Below are 20,857 nucleotides of genomic sequence, written 5' to 3' on the forward strand. Positions count from 1 at the left end.
CTCAATAAAAATATTGGTGACATTTAAAATAAATATTTGCAACTTGTATCTTCCGCAAATTACGATGTCAGAGAGGATGATCTGACCGATCTGCTTTCACAGATTCATTTGCTCTGCCTAATAATTGGGGATTTCAACGCCCATCACTACTTATGGGGCCCATCATCATGTTCTTCCTGAGGCATTGTCGTTGATCGACTGAGGCAGAACTTAGATTTCTGCCTATTGAACGGTGAGTCGTACACGTTGTCATCTGTATCAGGTACATTTTCGTTCATCGATCTCTAGTATTTAGCTTCCCTACTTCCATGACTGACCTGTCTCGATCACAGACCGATTGTTATCTCGGTGGGTAATAGTAATTTGCCTCAGTCAGCCAAGCAGATGGGGGTTTGGAAAAGCAGACGGGATCGACTACAATGATTATTTACCCAATACAACAGTGGTAGCACGATCTACCAACTTGCCAAGTTTACACATCTGACACTTGACACTGCAAGTGAGAATATATTCATCTAACATCTGGCAAGCTACAGGTGCGTTACGTTCAAGTCGTGTGGTAAGTCTACTAGTTAACAACGATTAGAAGTGTCTTTGGTAAAGACGAAACCAAACGATCTGTCGCTATGTTTCCCGCATTAAAGCACAACCAAATCATACGAATTTTGGCATGGTGTTATCCAAACAACACGATTATGATATAATAATCGATATCAAGATGGGCATTAGAGCTAATTTTCTTTTCTTATTTCTAAATCTACAATTACCTCCAGTTCCTCAATATTATTACCCCTATTTGCTGCCTTGTTTCGTGAATTATTGCTTTAATTTTTGCTGATATTATAAAAAATATATGAATCCGGTTTTCTTACGAGAAAAATACTACAATACTGTACATAGCTTGAATCCACATGCTATTGTGTTTATACACTCGATAACTCTGTTGGATTTGGTTTTGTTTTCCAATAGAACATAGATGTTTGGCCTTTCCATTACCTTCAGTGTTTTCGCTGCGGAGTTGTTTGCTATTAATAAAACCTTAAATGCACTTGGCCCGACATTCCAACACATACGTTTCTGCTCAGATTCCACGAGTGCCTTGCTGGCGATTAGTGGCGTGTACTTCTGTTGGATTACCAGCAACATTGGAATTTCAGGGAATCAGTGGGCCAAAAGGGGCTTATTTTCAGCCTCCTTTCATTGATGTTATTTCTGAAGATACTGTTGGTTTTCTGAAGAAGGTGGTTCGTGATGAGCGGTAAAGTGAATGGCATGGTTTTATTTTTCTTTTTGCATATCCAATAAAAGTTTTAAGTCAGTTAAATTTTACCTGCTTATGATAGTAATATTACGACCGGGCGCTGATCACAACTTTATTGTGCGCCCAAGAGAAATAAATAGTCGTGCTGCTTGTGAAGCTACATTAAGCGACTTTTATGGTGATAATTTTATAACAGGACCTAGTAACCTACGTGTATTAAAGAACTACGAGGCAGATACAATACATTTGTTAAATCAATACGGATCTACAATACGTAAGTTGTTATCTAATAATTCAAGCATAATTCCGTTAAACGATAATTAGGTATTCTATGGAACAGTGATTCTGATAAATGGATATTTTAATTTACTAAAGGGAAAAATAACGTACCGACTAAAAAAATTATCTATGATTGGTGGAATTTACACCCCGTTAGGCTTGACTGAGCTGATAGTATTTATATGCAAACCTTTATTCTCAACAACTGTGACAAATTAAATGTTATTGGAATTGACGGCTTAAGTGATATGTCGCAGTGGAAAGATCTATACATAAAGTTTAGGTTAGTTGTCAACGTTATTATTAACAGATCAGTTAATAATAATTCTATTAAATCTTTTTAAATTCTTAGATTTGCCAATGCATAAGTAATGTATAAGGTAATGCGAGATGTGTATATGTCAGAACCATTTATTCTAATTGAAATATTTCATCCAACCTCTTCAAGGGTTGTGTATGGTTGTACCACTCGCAGATCTCTCCACCAGATTTAAGTTTTTGCTTTTTTACTACTAACTCGTTTGAATATTCCAAGTTATTACATCTTTAAATGCTCACATCGATGAAATTAACTAGTATTCTGACTTCATGATTGCACTTTAATGAATTCACAGTGAACCAATAAGGTGGAATATATTCCATGCTAATAGAATTTTAAGATTCCAACATTCTGAATCTCAAATGGCATCACATCAATTCACCTGAAAACCCAACTGATATCCTATCTCGAGTTTGTTTCCTGAAAAGCTTCAAAAATTTATTTTATGGTGGCACCAACCTTTATGATTTTTACAAGTCGATACACTGGGCCAATAATAACATTTTCTCTAATAATTTTACTTACAAAAGCCGTACCAAAAACTTATTCATGGCTGTTCATACGAATTAACATCCAAATTAACATCGGAAGCATTTATTGCCTAATTAAAGGGCTTTATTTCTCGTAGAGTATACCAAATCAAATATTTTCCCATAAAGAACAAACTTTCAATGCTGCAAACAATATTTTCCATGGATATTGTTTTCAATATTTAAAATAAAGGACATCCAATCAAACCAGTACAATATTCATTCCTTTCCAACATCACAAGGTATAAATTGGGCGTTCATCCCTTCTTCATCACCGCATATTGAAAGGTGTGAGAATTCGGCATAAAACGGTTTAACTTTCATCATAACACTTAGATTATCACAGGAAATCCTATTATTAATTTTCAAAAGTTATACACCGTACCTTACCAGATTTAAAATTATTTAAATTCACCCCTATTATATGCTGTATCTTCAGATTCGAGGAATCCACAACCATTACCACTTGGACACTTTCTTATTGAATCGACTTTCACCTCGATTCCTATCCCCGATTTCACTGAGATTTCTATTAATCGTTTAGACCGTTGACAATTAACGAAAAAATTTACGCAGTCCATTTGGAATTAAAGGTCGAAGGATTATTTAAATCAATTGCAACAACGTTAACAAATTGAAAACTCCTAAGAGGAACATCTGTAAAAGAGACTTAGTATTAATATCTGATGAAAATACTTCTCCTTTTCGGTGGAAACATGACGTAATAGTAGAAATATTTACAGGATCTAATAATTTAGTACATGTTGTGATCGTCAAAAAGTCTTTTGAAACACTTCATAGACGAATACACAGCATATATTTGTTACCAGTCTTAAGTGCTTTAATCCAATGTGTTTATGAGATGAAAAAGACGGGGTAGAGGAGAAATGCAAAGAACCAGTTTTTTTCCTATTAAAAGATAATTCTGCTAAAGGAGAAATACCCATCATACTATAAACTAGCCAATTTTAAATGAAATTGTTTTATAAAGACTACTTACTGATTTTTCACTTTTGCGAGCTTAAATACTTTATGTCTGTAAATTAGAATCAAGTGGCTATTTTAATAAGTTAATAAAATAAATTTAAAAATAAAAACAACAATAAAATGCAGAAATTTCATTAAAATTAAATTAATATTTAGGCTCTGTTTCATTGTTATTATTCTTTTTCTTTTTTCGTAACAATAATTTATAAAAACTATTTTTAAGAATTTTTAATTCAACGTTCCTTCTTTATTTTTTAAACTTTCCATAATCTTTTTCTGTTGCCTGTTTTAATTATTTTAATTGTATGAAAAATTTGAACTGTTTTCATTAAAACTAAGATTGATCTTAGGGAACGTTGCAAAAACTATATCCCTGAATACTATCGAATTATTTTTGTATCCTCTCACTTACCAGCAGATAAAATGAACCTGTATTTAAACTTAAGCGGTTTTGTTTAATATATTTAAACCGTGTAATTTATGCGACTGCATAATATCGATAGCACTCATAGTAAAAAAGTGTCAGCAGTATGTCTAATAAAAGTTTTTGGTTAACTTTTATTGTTTCTGATAGCAGTACAAAACCTGACTCAGGACTGACATGCTTATGATGAAAATTTTTTAGTCCATATCAAAATTAATAATAAGGTGAGATTTGTAATTTAAACGAATAATTACATGGCTGCAATTTGAATAAAACGAACTCCTAAGTCTGCGATGCACAGTACTAAGGAAGCTTATTAATTCCAGAAGAGGAGATCTTTCTGGTGAATGTTGACTTGCCCTCACATAGCATCAATGAATTGCTTGTTCAACAATTTCTTGATTTGGTCAAAGAGATTGTAATTATATGGTATTAAATCTAGATAATTAGGAGAGCAGGTAGCATACCTTTTCGAGCTTTTGTAGTGTTTTTATATAGTTTCAGCACGTAAATGCAAACATTGTCGTGAAAGGAAGCAAACTGTGAATGGGGTGAATATCTGTTATTGGAAACATTTAGTGTATCTTTTAAAATCATGGCGTACTAATGAGGAGTAACAGATTTAGTTCAAAAGGCAAGGTATCATATTCTCCACACATTCCAAATGATTACTATTATTTTTCAGAATGAAAATGTGATTCATCCCCATCTATGATGGATGGAAATGTCACTATTATTTTTCAATGCAAGCAATTATACAGACTTAATGACCTAACTCTATGCTTTTCGGCTGCAGAAATTATTCTGTTATAGTAAGAACAGTAATAGATTTTTTTTTTATGTTGAGGCTGCAAAACCCAATGAACTTATTTATTTTTTTTACTCTCCCATTACTTAATAGTATTCAAAAATTTCTGCAATAAAAGATTAGTTGATACTTCTGAAGAAGCTCTGCAACTTCATTCTGTTGTCGCTGAATGACTTGCATTGTTAATAATATTTTCCAGACGGAAATACTTGATTGATCATCTTCGATTTGATTTTGTAGTCTTGTATAAATATCAGATGTGACTGCTTTTATGCAAACTAATATATTATTCCTATTTGTACTGTTGATTCAAGTGATATAGTCATATATATTGATATGATAAGAAATATATATATATATATCTTAAAGATATTTTAGTATCAAAGCATGAAAGTTCTTATTGATATTGGAATCTTATTTGATCAAAAAATGATCTTGGCCATTTAAAATTTTAAGAAAAGACAAACCAATAAAATTCCTATTTAACTATTTTTTAGAATAACAAGTAAGTAATAAAAGGTAAACAATAAATACTTTAAAACAGTGTAAATACTAATTAAAGTATATATACTTACCGTTTTATAAAAGGTACCTGAATTTCTTTATACATCTCCTTTATATAACTGTAATTAATTGACATTCATTATTAATACAATTTTAATCCAATCACCTAGTTATCAATAATTTACATTTAGTATAGTTTTGAGTGCACTTTGACATTCACTAAGGAAGTAGTAGAGCATGCAGTAGAGATTCATTCAAGCATACAGAGCTTTATTAATGTGACCACACATGCCTTGCAGTGCAACTGCTGAGGAGATTCAAATTTATTAAAATCTAAAACGTAAATTGTGACAAATTTTAAACAGTAATGAAAATAAAGCCATCAATCACCAATAAAAAATTAGACTAAAAAGGTTTATTTGAAAACATTTTGATATCATACAAATAAACTTAAGCTACACAACAGGATTCATAACAAATATGATACATGAAAAAGAGAGGATAGCGAGGGGGTGATGGAGAGTCTTCTGTGGGGCTGCTGTTTGGCAGTGCTTGCACGGGTGGGCGTGGCTATTAGGCGCGGGTACTCCAGAGCCCCCGAGGACTAAAATACCGCAATCCCGGTGGAGACGCACCCTCCTGAGGTGTACTTAATAATTATTAAGTCTCGGCTTCTGGAGTGGGGGAACATCCCAACGCTATAGGGGAAGACACCTTGACGCCTTGTTCTGCTTCCGTCGCCACCCCCCTCATGATAATTATCCTGATGGGCTTTAACGGGAGTCCTCTTTTGCCCCATAAATGTTTACACCTCATAGTAATAATCCAGGCCTAATTGGGATGAAAACCAATTTAAATTACTCGGTAAAAATTTACATCAGTGTTTTATAAACTCAGGTTTAGCCTTTGCTGCAGACCTCATCCGGACATCATGAATGTCCTACATCATTGCCCTCTGAACTAGCTGAGTTCGCGGAAGCATGAACCATGCGCCTAGTTCTACATTTTATAGAACCAATTCGTGAGTAAAAGTCTCATAAATTTCGAGGAAAATGAATAATAACATACCACCAAAAATGGTGTTCGCAACAAACAACCAAATTTATTCCTAGTTCCCTTGGTGAACTCAACTCCAGTTCATACCCCTTGACTTTGTTTCTGTATGGACTCTGGTCTGGTCTACCAGGGAGGCGGACAGACCTCGTACTCACACTCAGCTCTGTGAGTGAGGGAACAGGGACGACACAGTCGGGCCTGGTAACTCCGCTCCAGAAGTTAGAGGTAGAGCAAAAAAGAAAAATACAAGATCCTACCGGCGTGCCGACCTGTCCAGCCGGTAGACGGGAAGGCTCGTTAGACTTTTGGACACTTCCCAGGGCAGTGTTATACTTAACTGTGGGTCCGGCCCGGGGGTGAAAGAAAATAAAAAAAAAGTAAACTTGCTTATTAAACAACAATCAACAAATGCTTACCCCTGAAAACAGCTGTATTTAGAAAAATAAAACCTTAAACATTCCAGTATTTAAATATTTAATTTTTATGAGGAAATAGAGAGTACGGGGATAAGAAGAACTAAAATTATTTAACATTACATTCCTAAATAAAGTAAATAAATCTTTTATTCTGACAGTTCCATAATACAACAGGTTTCATGTGTTACTCCAAAAATACAAAAGGAACTGAATAAGCATCTGTCTGGGTTGTTCAATGAAAAATGTGATAAAATCATGATCAGAACTACGTCATAAAATGCTAATTAATTTCAAAATAAAAATGTATGTACTTACAGTCAACATTAATCTTGTTAAATATATACTAATGAAATAATGTTAAATTAAATAGGTGGGATACTAAATATATAAAATAATAATAAAATTACAATTAAACTTATTTGTACACATATATATGCACACGTTGTACTGAGATGAGAAATTTTACGGTCTTTTTAAAAATGTTTAATTAACCGTACGTAGAAACTAATCGAAAGAGTAATACTGTTCCTGTAAAAGAAAATCTTTTAATTAGGTTTCAAATAAATCGGTGGTAAGATGTTTTAAATGGTTAGGTCATTTTTTTTACACATTGCAATAGAAGGATAACAAAGCATTTTATCATAATCTTATATGTAGTCCTGAGTTATATGAAAACATGTTTGTTGCCCGGTTTAACAGAGGTGGCTGAATAAAAGACTTATTAATGTATATGTAAACACATGAATAAACAAGTTATCACTTTTAATATACTGTTGGGTATCCACGGCTCGATCAGAATACTGAGAGATATTGACAATTGAAAATGTTTATATAATTACAATTTACTGGTTTAAAAACATACGTAAAACAAGACAAATCAATAATAATAATAATAATAATAATAATAATAATAATAATAATAATAATAATAATAATAATAATAATAATAATAATAATAATAATAATAATAATAATAATAATAATAATAATAATAATAATAATAATAATAATAATAATAATAATAATAATAATAATAATAATAATAATAATAATAATAATAATAATAATAATAATAATAATAATAATAATAATAATAATAATAATAATAATAATAATAATAATAATAATAATAATAATAATAATAATAATAATAATAATAATAATAGTAATAGTAATAGTAATAAGTGACAGTAATAAACAACACACAATAATAATAATAAATATCAATAATAAACAAATGATAATAGCAGTAATCAGAACCACAACAACAGTAATAACAATAATAAGCAGTGATTACATACAAAATAGAATTTAAAGTAATAGTCAGGATTTATTTATTACTTATGATGTCACCTTTATTGCGTGGAACCCAGATAATAACTCCTCTATTGTAGCACTCTCTCGCAGATTCTCCTCCCAGAACTCACATCCCGCAGACAGACATTATAACCTCTTCAACTGATCTTCCCCAAAGTATTTATACTCCTCTCCTCTTTACCTGCCAGATCGGACCCACCTCGAAGCGTGAGAATGATCGCCCGAGTCTTTTCGTTCCCATGCATTCCTAACCTGGTTTCGGTAGCAATTCACACGGAACAACATCTGTTTAGGTGTATCGCTGGGCAGTATTACAAAAGATGATTGTTAAACGGACTGTTACCTTTAGTAAAAGGATTTCTTTTACCTACTTTTAGGATTCCTCCCATTCTTATATTTTCTACTACTTTCTTCGTAATTGATAGGAATCCGTTGTTCAGTTCCGTTATACCGGTCTTGTTACAATACTTAATATTAGTCTACAACATTCACATTCATGGGCACCAAAAAATGCACTGAGAGCCCTTTCTTATATCTTGGAAATGTCTGAAGCAAGCCGCAATGTATTTTGAAAAATATATTTTCGGATATTGTAATTTATGATAATCAATTTAAGAAGAGTAACTTTATTAATCTGCTTAATTTCAGGTGTAAGAAAGGCTAACTGTATGACATTGTTAGCTTTTTAACTATCGGCTTTGAAAATTAGCAGTTATTTCAGAAAAATCTAAAAAACTAAGTAACGTATGCTTGTAAAAATGTATATAACAATCAGGAAAAATCATTATTACATTGCAGTAAGTGGACAAATGTAAATAAAAATCCTAATACTGAGATACAGATGGCAGTTTGTAAAAGTAGTAATGTCTTTTTATTGCGTGACTCATTACATTTCTATCCTTTATATAAAGTTTCGTAAGAATGCTTTTATTTTAAATTAAGTTTTACTTATTAAGATTATAAATAATTTTTTTTCTATAAAGAAAACGCATTTTAATTATTTTGCTCAATTGTGGTTGCTCATCAGCTCATCATTCAGATAGAACGTACATCTGTTGTGCTACATATACCTTTGTAACTGCTATAATTTACTCTTGTCACATACGGATTTTTAATTGTGCAGAGCATTGGACCAATACAAAACAATAATTTTAAACGAATGTTTTTTCTATAAATCGATCTGTATGTTGGAGAATCACTCAGAATATATTAACCTTTTCAGCGGTAAGGTAAATCGATTAAAGATCCTTTAGACAGCTAATAACTATTATCTATATTCACCTTTTTCAAATTTTAATACGCAATACATTAATAATTTAATGAGTAATATTTCTGAAGGAGAAATCTATTAAAATTACTTGAAAATATTAAAAATGATGATAAATTTATGGCAGCTTTATCATATTAGTTTGAAAATAAGCAATATTGATTTATAGTTTGCAGAAAAGTGATGAATAAATAAATGAGGGTTGGAGATTGAGATTTAGAACAGGTGGTTTAAAACGTTTTCTCATTTATGTAATTGATTTTGAGCTGAATGCTAGTCACGATAAAATATGACATCATCATTTCTATACAGCGATGGATTTCATGTTTTAAATCAACTTAAGTAAATAATAGAATTAAAGAAAACTTATTTGTGCGTGTGTCTGTAAAAAATAAATAAAATGAACTATCTGTGACTGAATACTTACTCTACAAATCCATCTTTGTTTTCAATTGATATACACCTGTGATAGAAAATGAATATTTAATTAATTAATACTGATCAACAGTAATCTAACAAAAAGTGATCTTAAATATATAAATGGTAAATTAAATGATTATTACAAAATAAGCACAAAAATAAACATATTTTTGGTATTTTTAAACATCCCTTCATTTCTTTCAAAAAGAGGAAAGTATTTTTATTATTAAAATAAAACTTCCACTATGTTGCTAACACTACGTAATAAGTATATTTTATTAGCTTATTTTGTAATAAATTGAGATTCTTCGTACTTTAAAATTGAAGTCAGACTACTAAAATAATCCGCATGCTAATCTAAAATTATATTACCGTAAACAAAATTCATACTCTATTCTGGCGGAAGATGCACTATCTATTTTCAGTAAGCTTGAGGTCAGAGTTCGTTAATAATCAAGTAGAATATTTGTATATAACAGTTTAAACTGAAGAAATTTATAGGTTTCCCTATAAGGGGACCTCGAAAGCGTCAATCATTGGAAAGCATGACAAGTACTACTGGAAATTTACTATTGGCAACACAAATATTTTAACACTGTCTACAATTTGCCTATCACTAGATCGTCCCGGGGCAGAATAATACAATTTGTTTTACATCTATTCCCGCTGAGATCATAGATTTTCCGTCAAAAGGAAATGAAATCTGCCTACGCTGTAATGTGGTATTACTTTTGGAATGTAGTAGTATAGTACTTCGAAGTATACAAGGTTAAGTATGGCTATATACATATATATATATATATATATATTAGTATGATATACAGAAATTTAAACAATTTTTTTTTAATGAAAATTCAAGAAAACTAAAGGTTTAACTTTAAGAAAACTTAAGGGTTAAACTGAAATAAATTCTTGAATTCAGAGATGATTAGCTCTTGCTAAAGGAATCAGGATCACCTGTGCAGTAAAGGTCTCTTTACAGCGTTTCTTTGCTTTTCTTTATTATTTTAGTGAAGACACGTAATTTTAACTTTTGCTTTTCTTGCAAAAACTTTCTTTCATACAAGTTTGCAAGCAACATTTTGGATAACGAAGGCGTCATAACTAATTTAATCCCTCAACTTAATGTTTCTGTCAATTATGCATCTTTAAAAATTGAAAGTTCTTTAAAACAGAAAAACATTCCTTAAAACTTTTATATGTATGTATTTTATATTATTTTAATTATATTAGAGGTTATTTCTAAAGTAAAGACCGCTTCATTGTAAAAAAAATTATTTTGAAAATATAATTTTTTTTTTATTTACTTTAAACTACATACCTTATACTACTTTTCTATATAATCGTCACATTAATTAAGACACTCATCGTAGGGATTCACCAGTTCCAATATAGCCGCATCGTATTCTTCTGCTGCCAGTCTATTTAGCCACGGATTAAGAGTATTTTTAAGTTCATCGTCACCCGCGAATCGCTTACCACTCAAAAATTCTTTCAATTTTCCAAACAAATGGTAATCAGAAGGAGCTAAGTCCGGACTTATATGGTGGATGATCGTAAATTTCCCATCCATATATTCTAGATGTGTACATATACAACATGTGGACGTGCGTTATCGTGCAGCAGGATAACGCCGTCGACCGCCCACCTCGCCGATTTTGAATGGCGCACCGTAACTTACGTAGAGTTTTGCAGTAGGCTTCTGCGTTTATAGTCGTTCCATGCGGAACGAAATCGATCAGAAGTATGCCAAACCGATCCCAAAAGACTGTGGCCATAAGTTTCCGTCCAAACGGTCTGGTTGATGATTGAGGATGACGCCATTCACTTGACTGCCGTTTTCTCTCTAGCGAGTAATACGAAATCCACTGTTTCATCGCCGGTAACAATTGAATTATAGAACTCATCACCTTTTTCTATATAGCGCATCAAAAATTCCAAAGGAGATCCCACTCCGATGTTTTTGTGATGTTCAGTTAAGACGTGTGGCACCAGACGTGCACAAATATTTCTGAAGCCTAAACGATCGTGAACACAATACGACCAGTAACAGCTCTTGAAACATCACGAAAAAGAAGGGTCAGGTCGAAAATCGTTGAGCGACGGTGTTTTGTGATTTCCTCATCGACCCGTTTCAACAGGTCCCTGTGTTTATCCCTGTAATTATCGAGGGCCTCCCCGAACGTTCTTCATCGTGCACATTAATTCTGTTATTTCTAAACCATCTTCGGACATTTCTTTCATTCATTACATTATCACCGTACACAGCAACTAACTGCCTATTAATTTGAACCGGCTTAACGTTTTTATGGTTTAAAACACGTATGACCACGTATTTCACAGTCAGCGGCAACATGGATAACCCTATTCATTTTATAACGTAATTAATCACACGTAATCAAAGATACTACAACGCGACAACTTACAAATAAAAATGCAGTGTGTACATTATTATCGTGGCCATGGACGACACACGCTCACCAACCTTAAGGAAATAAATTACCAGCGGTCTTTACTTTAGAGATCTCCCTCGTATAAATCATTTATACTATGTAATTCAAAATCATAATTAAATTAAACAGACTGGAAGTAAACACACGTACTAATCCTAAAATCTGTTTAATGTGAAGCTGTTTTGTAAACATACTGTGAACATTTTTTTACATTTAAATCGCAGGGGGTATACCTTGAAATTAAGAAAGCAGTATTCGATTAGGAGGTCTACTGCCGATGTCATAATTTATACAATAATTTATAAAAATATAGTTAACAATGAACAGATGGATTTATAAATATCACATATATATTATAAATACCTCTTTTGAAGATTTGGGTATTTTTCATTTTGATTAAATTTAGTAGATATATACGGCCTGAAATTTAAACAAGTAAATGTAATTAATTTTTTTAAATCGATATTTACAACATATTATTTATTAACTTAAATTAACGCTGTCGAGATAAACAATATATCAGAAACTATCCTATTATCAAGAGAAATATTTTCCACGCTTCAATGGTAACTCTTTTCATGTTATGAGATTTATCAGTATTATTAAGGTCGTAGAAATTCTACTTTAGCTTTTGTAGCAACATTAATATTATTAATCTTTTTATTTGCATTAACAATTTTTTTTCGTTATTTGCCTCGTATATTAAATAATAATCAATAGCTAACAAAGAGAAAATAAAAACCGAATAAATTTTTATAAAGCTGTACAGATTTGTATGATAGTTACCTTCGTTTTATTTTAAATTAAAAAAAAAAAATATAATGATGGAGTGTTTTATTTTTGTAAATCAATCAATGGACATAAATGGTAAATGATAAATGGTAAATGGTAAGTGGACATATGAAGAATAGGAACAACACTCTCAAAGGATGAAAAAGTGTGGGAATAACGAAAATTGAAGAAAAGGAAATATAGCCAAAACTTATCTATCTTACCCTCTGAAAGGGGTTATTTGAAAGAAAAAAGGGAGTTCGGAAGAAAATCCTTTTATTGGACCGATTAAAAATTTGATAAAATAGTAGGATAAATTATTTTTGACTTTATTTAAATATTTTTAATCGTACGGTTGTTTTAATTATCAAAAACACTACAACTGATAATTATTGTTATATATTAAAAAAACAAAAGTAAAAAATTGCAGAATTATAATTTTACGTTAATATACAATAAATAAGGGTTCGTTTCTTTCATGACCGAAATAGAAAGTAATATGGTTTTATGCCATCAGTCGTAGAATAGGTTTAAACATTTAATCGATGTATGGCCTTCAGAATCAGAGCTCTAAAACAAATTCTCCAAAACTTTTTGATTTGGTAATAAACAATGTTTGTCTAATTACAACAATTATAATAAACATGTTACCATCAATACGTACTTATTATTTACTCATTAATACTTATTCATGCCGCTCCACTACGACGTTTCAGACTCAGACGAAGAAAGTGACTTGAATGTGAAGGGGCCATGGACAGCCCAATGTGGAGCCGTCGTGCGTCTGCACTTGCGCGGATGGGGGATGTTGATGAAGCAAGGGAACTCTGGACCTCTGGACCCTAAAGGCACCTCCTGGGTCCGCGCAATGCTTAAACTGCAGGACCGACTCCGGAGGAGTAGAAACGTTGAGATATGAGTTTTAGTCGGTAGGGTGCGGGTACACATAGGCTCTTAACAACATGTAGCCGAACCCGTACGAGTCTGACACTCCCCCATTTATGGGGGGTGCGTAAATGGCATTTCTCAGATTCATCCATAACAAAAATTAAAAAAAAAAAAGATTGATCCCTGCGGCACCCCACGCTTCATGGGCACGACGACCTCCTCCCCCTCCTCAAACGAAATAATCAAGTTCCTTCCACTGAGGTACAACTGCATCATCAACAAGTATGGTGAAATGCCTCGCTCCTCTAACTGCCGTAATATGGCTTCCCACCTCACCGCATTAAATGCGTTATCGACATCCAAGAAAACGACCAGGGGAATCTTTCTCACAATCCTAGACGCTCTGGCCGCCGCCTCCAACACCTCTGTCACTTTTTTAAAGCATCCACTGTGCTTCCTCCATTCCGGAAGCCATGTTGCTTGTCCGAGAATCCCCCAGTTCTCTCTAAATCCTCTTGCAACCTGTTTGCTAGAATAATTTCGAAAAGTTTCCCCAGGCTACCTATTAGAGAAACCGGTTTATAACTCATTAGTCCGCCCTCTCCGCCACTTCCGTTAGGGAAGAGAACTACTATTGCCATCTTGCTTGGTGTTGGGAATCTCTCCTTAAACAGACATTCATTAAATACTTCAAAAACACTTTTTTGGAGAACAAATGTTAGCTACACAAAAAAGAAGTATGTTAGAGAATTTTAATAATCATCACAAATTAAAATTCGTAATTCGAAGCATAAACAATCGGCACAAATGCCCTGTAGAAACCATTTTTTTTTACATAAGGTAAATACACAGGTTAATAATCCAGATAAAGATATCACAAAAGAAATTTCTAGAATATATTTGAATACTAATACCTTAAATAAATGTGAGTATAATGATAATTGTACAATATGAAACTTATAGTTTTCTTAAAACATGGCAACCGTTTTTTATCAGAACGTCCACTGTACCGATCATAAAGGAATAAATACTTAATATGTTACACCTGTGAGAATAAAGATAAGTGGCATAACATAGAACATAATTACCGATAAAGAATATTGATCGTGTAAATAAATCATTTATTTTAAATGATGCATAAAGTAATGAGAATAATTACATAAATATATGTAATGTATTTTATTTTTTATTATTTGCTATTGTTTTTACTTAAATTTTCTTAATTTGATATTAAATGTAAATAAATTGAGTTAAGTATGTATTATTCTTATTGTTATATCATATAACACATATAATAAAAGAAAGTAATTGTACGTATGTATGTTTGTTTGTTAGACGTCCGTATCGCAACAGCTGAGGGACTGATTAGGAAAGGGAACACTGTTACATTATTACTATTATTTTCGAACACTATAATATTTTGAAAAATTTTAGAACTTCCTAAACGTTTATACAAAACGCTGGAGCATTCTAGATTATTTTACATTATAGCACATTTTTTTAACTGGAACTGTTAGAAAATATTGAATTTTCGAAATGTTTGTAGAATATTCCACATTATTCCTGCAACAGAGAAGATCTCGAAAGTTCTTCATCAATATAAAACGAGGTGTGGGATGTAGTAGCACATAAAAGTGCATAGGTTAAGATGGAAGTGCAAAGCGTAAAACTTAATTTCTTGATACTGAATGAATTCATAATCATTCACTGTTACGAAAAATATTGAGAAGTGTATAAAATTACTATAGTTAATTTACGGGCTTAAAAGGAAACGTAAATACAACGGTAAAATACAAACGAAAGCAAAGAAAGCAAAGCTTTTGCGAGCAGATGAATCAGATGATGAATGACAGCAACGGCTTCGGACTGAGAAGGAACACGCCAGAACGTCGCGGACGGCTGAATCTGAGGACTAACTTGAACGCAGTCTACAAGAAATGCAAGCATACGCCATTACTTCGCGAGAAACTGAACTTGAGGACCGACGTGAGTGTCTGTCTTCAAGCAAAGCGGATCTAAGCTTTGCTGATTAATTAAATTAAATTAGAATTAAATCAAATTAAAAATTTAATTTTACATATTTATATAGCTGCATGTATACAATACATTTGTACATATTTGAGTAGTTGCATAGATATTGTACTGTATTTTATTTTAACGTGCAAAATACATGTTCTTTCTTCAAACTCCTCTCGTTTTCATTCTATCCATACTTTTTTAGGATAATAAAGAGGCTAGATTTGAAATGTTATATACAAAAATATATGTTACATAAATTAAAATCTAATAATGTGTTACACAATGATAGTACACCGATTTATTATACGAAAGGCAAAGTCGATAGGTAGGTGGAAGAAATGAATTAGAAACTGGTGTTATAGAGGAAGAACAGGAAGGCGAAGAGGATGAAAGAAAAATACAATACTGAGATCGGAATTGATGAGGGCATTAAAAGATTTGAATGGTAGAAAGGCTCCTGGGATAGACGGAATACCTGCAGAATTTCTGCGCAGTGCACGCGAGGAAGCGATAGATCGATTATAAAAGCTGATAGGTAATATTTACGAAAAACGAAAATTCCGTCAGACTTCAAAAAGAGTGTTATAGTCATGATACTTAAGAAAGTAGGAGCAGATAAATGTGAATAATACAGTAAAATTAGCTACTCATGCTAATTAACAACTACTTACGCATTAAAAATCTTAACTAGAATTCTGCATAGAATTGAGAAAAGAATGGAAGAAGTATTAGGAGAAGACCAATTTGGTTTCAGGTAAAGTGTAGGGAAAAGGGAAGCAATTTTAGAACTCAGATTAATAGTAGAAGGAAGATTTAAGAAAAACAAGCCAACATACTTGGCATTTGTAGACTTAGAAAAGGCATTAGATAACGTAGTCTGAAATAAAATGTGCAGCATAAAAAAAAATTAGGGTTTAACTATAGAGAAGAACAATTGCTAACGTTTACAGGAACCAAACTGCAACCTTAATAATCGGAGAACATAAGAAAGAAGCCGTAATAAAAAAGTGGAGTCTGAGAAGAATGTTCCCTATTAGCGTTACTTTTTAATCCTTACGCAGAATTAGCAGTTAATGATATTAAACAACAATTTACATCCGAAGTAACAGTACAAGGTGAAAAGATAAAAATGCTACGATTTGTTGATGATATAGTAATCCCAGCCGAGATTAAAAAGGATTTAGAAGAAACAATGAATGGCATGGATGAAGTCCTACACAACTACCGTGTGAAAATAAACAAGAACAAAACGAAAGTAATGAAATGTAATAGAAATAACAAATATGGACCACTGAATCTGAAAATTATGGATGTAAAAAATGTGTTACTTCGGACGTAGAATTACTAAAGATGGAGGAAGCAGGAGCGATGCTGAAACATCAGCATCAAAGAAACAACAGGCGAAACAAGCCTTCAGTCATAAATATAATTTGTACGCATCAAAAATTAATTTAAATGGCAAGAAAACCTTTTTGAAAATATATGTTTGGAGAGTAGCTTTATATGGAAGTGAAACTTGGACGATCGGAGTACCTGAAAAGTAAAGATTAGAAGCTTTTGAAATGTGGTGCTATAGGAGAATGTTAAAAATCAGATGGGTGGATGTGACAATGAAACAGGTGTTGTGGCAAATCAATGAAGAAAAAAGCATTTGGAAAAATATAGTTAAAAGAAGAGGCAGACGTATAGGCCACATCTTAAGGCTTCCTGGAATAGTCGCTATCCTATCGGAGGGACAGGTACATGGGAAAAATTGTACCAGCAGGCAACGTTTGGAATATGTAAAATAAATTATTAGGGATGTAGGATGTGGAGGAATACCGAAATGAAACGACCGGCACTGGATAGGGAATCTTAGAGAGCTGCATGATACCAGTCAGATGGCTGAAGAGAAAAAAATACAAAAAGAATGAATACAAAGGAGATTTTTTTCGTTGAAAAAAGTTACTGACAATTTTTCTAAAAAATAGTTGGAAGTGCTTAGAAGAAATTATGATCCCGAGCTACGCCAACTATATAAGCAAATTGATGATAAATTTAGCGGTAATGACTTCATATTTTGATTACCGAATGTGTAAGTTATTGTATGTAATTAATATTATCCATGTGCTGTTCGTACATTGCAACATTATACTATATTCTGAACATAATAATTATATACTGAATAATAGTTTTATATTTTGGAATGACTTTACAAAATTTTTGTTGCGAGACCTTGTATCTTAAACATCAAATAAATTTTACTTTATGTTAGGATTAGTTATTGAAAATCCCTTCATTATTTAAATATGAAGCGTTAATTAATAGTATGCAGCAGAGATTTCACAATAATTCGGACGTATATCAGGGGAGATAGTACGAGTAGGTCCATGGAATTCCGTAGAGCAGGTTTTTTTTTACATTATTCCTTGGTGAATCAGAACCGAGTACAGGAGAGTCAAAAGATAAACATGAAAGTTAACGTCAGAATCTAAACCTAACTTTTACCTAAGTTTATGATCGGAGAGTGGAAATAATTAATCTACGGAGAAAAAGTTTTTTAGTTAAAATTGCTCCAGTCTTTTTAAAAAATGTTTCATCTTGTACAGATTTATCCGTGAAATTTGGCTCTACAGAAGATGGCTTACATACAAAAAATGTTGTTATAAAAATTAACAGAATAAAAATGTTGTCTGTTTGACAGACTTACTCTTTTAAATTTCATTTGCTCTTTCCTCTCTCCAAGATGCATCTGTCCAAGATTCCCTATCAATTACCAGTCGTTTAATTTCGATATTCTCCCTACATCCTACATCCCTACTAATCTGTTTTACATATTCCAAACGTTGCCTGCCTGCAAAACATTTCCCTTCTACTTGTCCTGCAATATCAAAGCGACTATTCCAGGATGCCTTAATAAGTGGCCTACAAGTCTGTCTCTTCTTTTAACTATATTTTTTTCAAATGCTTCTTTGTTTATCAATTCGCCGCAACAACTCTTCATTTGTCACTTTATCCACCCTATCTAATTCTTAACATTCTTCCTGTAGCAATCAAAATGGGGGTACACAACTATATGTTACAACAGTCCTAAATCCAAAATATCAACATCCTAATGGTAATAGTTTTCAAGTTATTCGAGATACATATGTACGTACAGACGTCAAGCTAGTAAAAATGGATATTTCCATTGAAACATGAAAACCAAAATTAATCGCGATCACAATACTTCTTTTACTTCGAACAAGGAAGCAAAAATCAAAGTTTATTAATGATAATTAAAAGAACAACTTAATTGATAAAATGGAATAAGGAAGGTTATAAAAGAAATTTTACGAGTAATCTTCAACAATTTTACAAGGTTTGAAAATTTTTTGTACATTGATAACCCTCACCCAAGTAAAAACGAACAAATTTTAACAAAAACCCTATTTTTTAAGGGGAAAATAATGGTTTATATGGAACAATTTTCAGTTGTATTATATTCTATATTTGTTTTCGATGACATTTCTTTTTATTCGTCTAAAAAAACAAGGCTAAAGTAAATTCTAGTTCAAGCATGGCATTTTTCATATGGCGATTTAAATTCTCCCAATATAGCACCATAGTTACAGATTATGATAATACAATTATCGTACATTAAACTGTACACGATACATTAATTGAAACAGCGCTAACCCTCAAATACATATACTCCACGTAAATTTTTGTAACCATCATTCCAGAAATTTTGGATTCGCATAGAAGTAAATAGGTATTTTACACAAAAAATTATTTTCCATCTGTTATTCAAACAGCCGGAAACGTAAAAATGCGAAGGTCTTTGGTTAAACTTTTACAGGCCTACCCGAATTTTAAATAAAAAGTAAATCTTTAAATTAAATTAGATTGGTTTCAAATAAGCAATTCTTAAAAAATGTATTTTTTGCAAATGTCTTTTATTAAAAATACTTTTTTAATTCATATTTAAATTTTGTTTTTTTTTTTCTTTAAAGAGTGCGCCGAAAAAACAGCAACTACCAAAAAATTAAATACTGGTGCAAATTTAAAAAATAGTAAAATTTAACTTAGAATTTAAAAAGTTTTTTATTTTAATAAGTTTATATTGCTTTTTAAATTTTTTTATATTTTTTTTGGATTTATTTCTTCTTTTAATCTTTTTTCATATGCGATTTTAACCCGTTGTAGTATTAAATCTATTTAGACGATGTATTTCACACTACATTCTGACCAAAAAAATATTTTTGATAAATCTTGAGTATTCCGTTTTCCCTTTCTGATTAACCAAAATACACAGGCCAGGTATTTAGAATTAAATTTTTTTAAGGTAATTTTTAAATACCTGTTATTTTATAAGAATATTCTCAGTTCAATAATTCTAAACGCACACACAAACACACAGATCTATAGAGTACTTACCATTTTTTAAGAGGAACATTTTCCGCACTGAAGATAAAAAAGCTGATAACATAGAGTAAGATTCGCATGTTTAAAACTTATTAAAAGTTTTTCGTAGAATACGAATAATTGTATAAATTTTATAACGTGACTTATTCAGAATATAAAATAGGTAGCTAATGCTAAATCCAATATTATATGTTTAGTATATACGGTGTTAATGCTTATATATATTCTCATATTTTGACGTCATAGGATTGAAAATGACGCTTTGAACAGTACAGATATACTCGGCAAGTACTCAAAATAGGATATCCCCACGACACTTCATGCATATTAATTTTATTTTTCAATACGTGTTTTAAATAAATGGAAAGTAAAAAATGAATGTTAGTGACAAATATATTCTTTACTCTCCAATTTTTCTAGCTCCCTCGTCCCTGATTTTTAAATTAAAAAATAAATAAACATTTTTCAAAACTAGATAGGCTTCTACAAAGATTCCTCTAGTGGTGAACACGTCTTCGCAAATCAGCTGATTTCTAAGTCGAGAGTTCCAACGTTCAAATCCTAGTAAAGGCAGTTACTTTTATACGAATTTAAATACTAGTTCGTGGATGATATAGATATTCCTCTTTGGTTAGATTTCAGTTAACCACACTTCTCAGAAATGGTCGACCTTAGACTACACAAGACTACACTTCACTTACACTCATACACATCACCCTCATTTATCTTCTGAAGTATACCTGATGGTGATT

At 31.9% G+C, this 20,857-nt stretch overlaps 1 protein-coding gene across 5 annotated transcripts in view; it reads right to left on the reverse strand.

Moving 5' to 3' along the window:
• LOC142333431 (uncharacterized) overlaps positions 1-20,306 on the reverse strand; it is an 86,427-nt gene extending 66,121 nt beyond the window's left edge. For 2 of the 5 annotated variants that reach the window (XM_075380504.1, XM_075380502.1), the window contains exons 1-5: positions 20,118-20,305; positions 12,405-12,461; positions 9,596-9,631; positions 5,184-5,231; positions 3,390-3,425 (exon numbers count right to left, since the gene is read on the reverse strand). In XM_075380504.1, the coding sequence (XP_075236619.1) occupies positions 3,390-3,425; positions 5,184-5,231; positions 9,596-9,631; positions 12,405-12,461; positions 20,118-20,185 (245 nt within the window). In that variant the 5' untranslated portion in view covers positions 20,186-20,305. Of the gene's footprint in view, positions 1-3,389; positions 3,426-5,183; positions 5,232-9,595; positions 9,632-12,404; positions 12,462-20,117 lie in introns of all 5 variants that reach the window. The other 3 variants (XM_075380505.1, XM_075380503.1, XM_075380507.1) reach the window with 2 other exon arrangements.
• Positions 20,307-20,857: the final 551 nt, after the last annotated feature.

Source organism: Lycorma delicatula, chromosome 12, assembly GCF_047948215.1.
Source record: "Lycorma delicatula isolate Av1 chromosome 12, ASM4794821v1, whole genome shotgun sequence".
Taxonomy (NCBI): domain Eukaryota; kingdom Metazoa; phylum Arthropoda; class Insecta; order Hemiptera; family Fulgoridae; genus Lycorma; species Lycorma delicatula.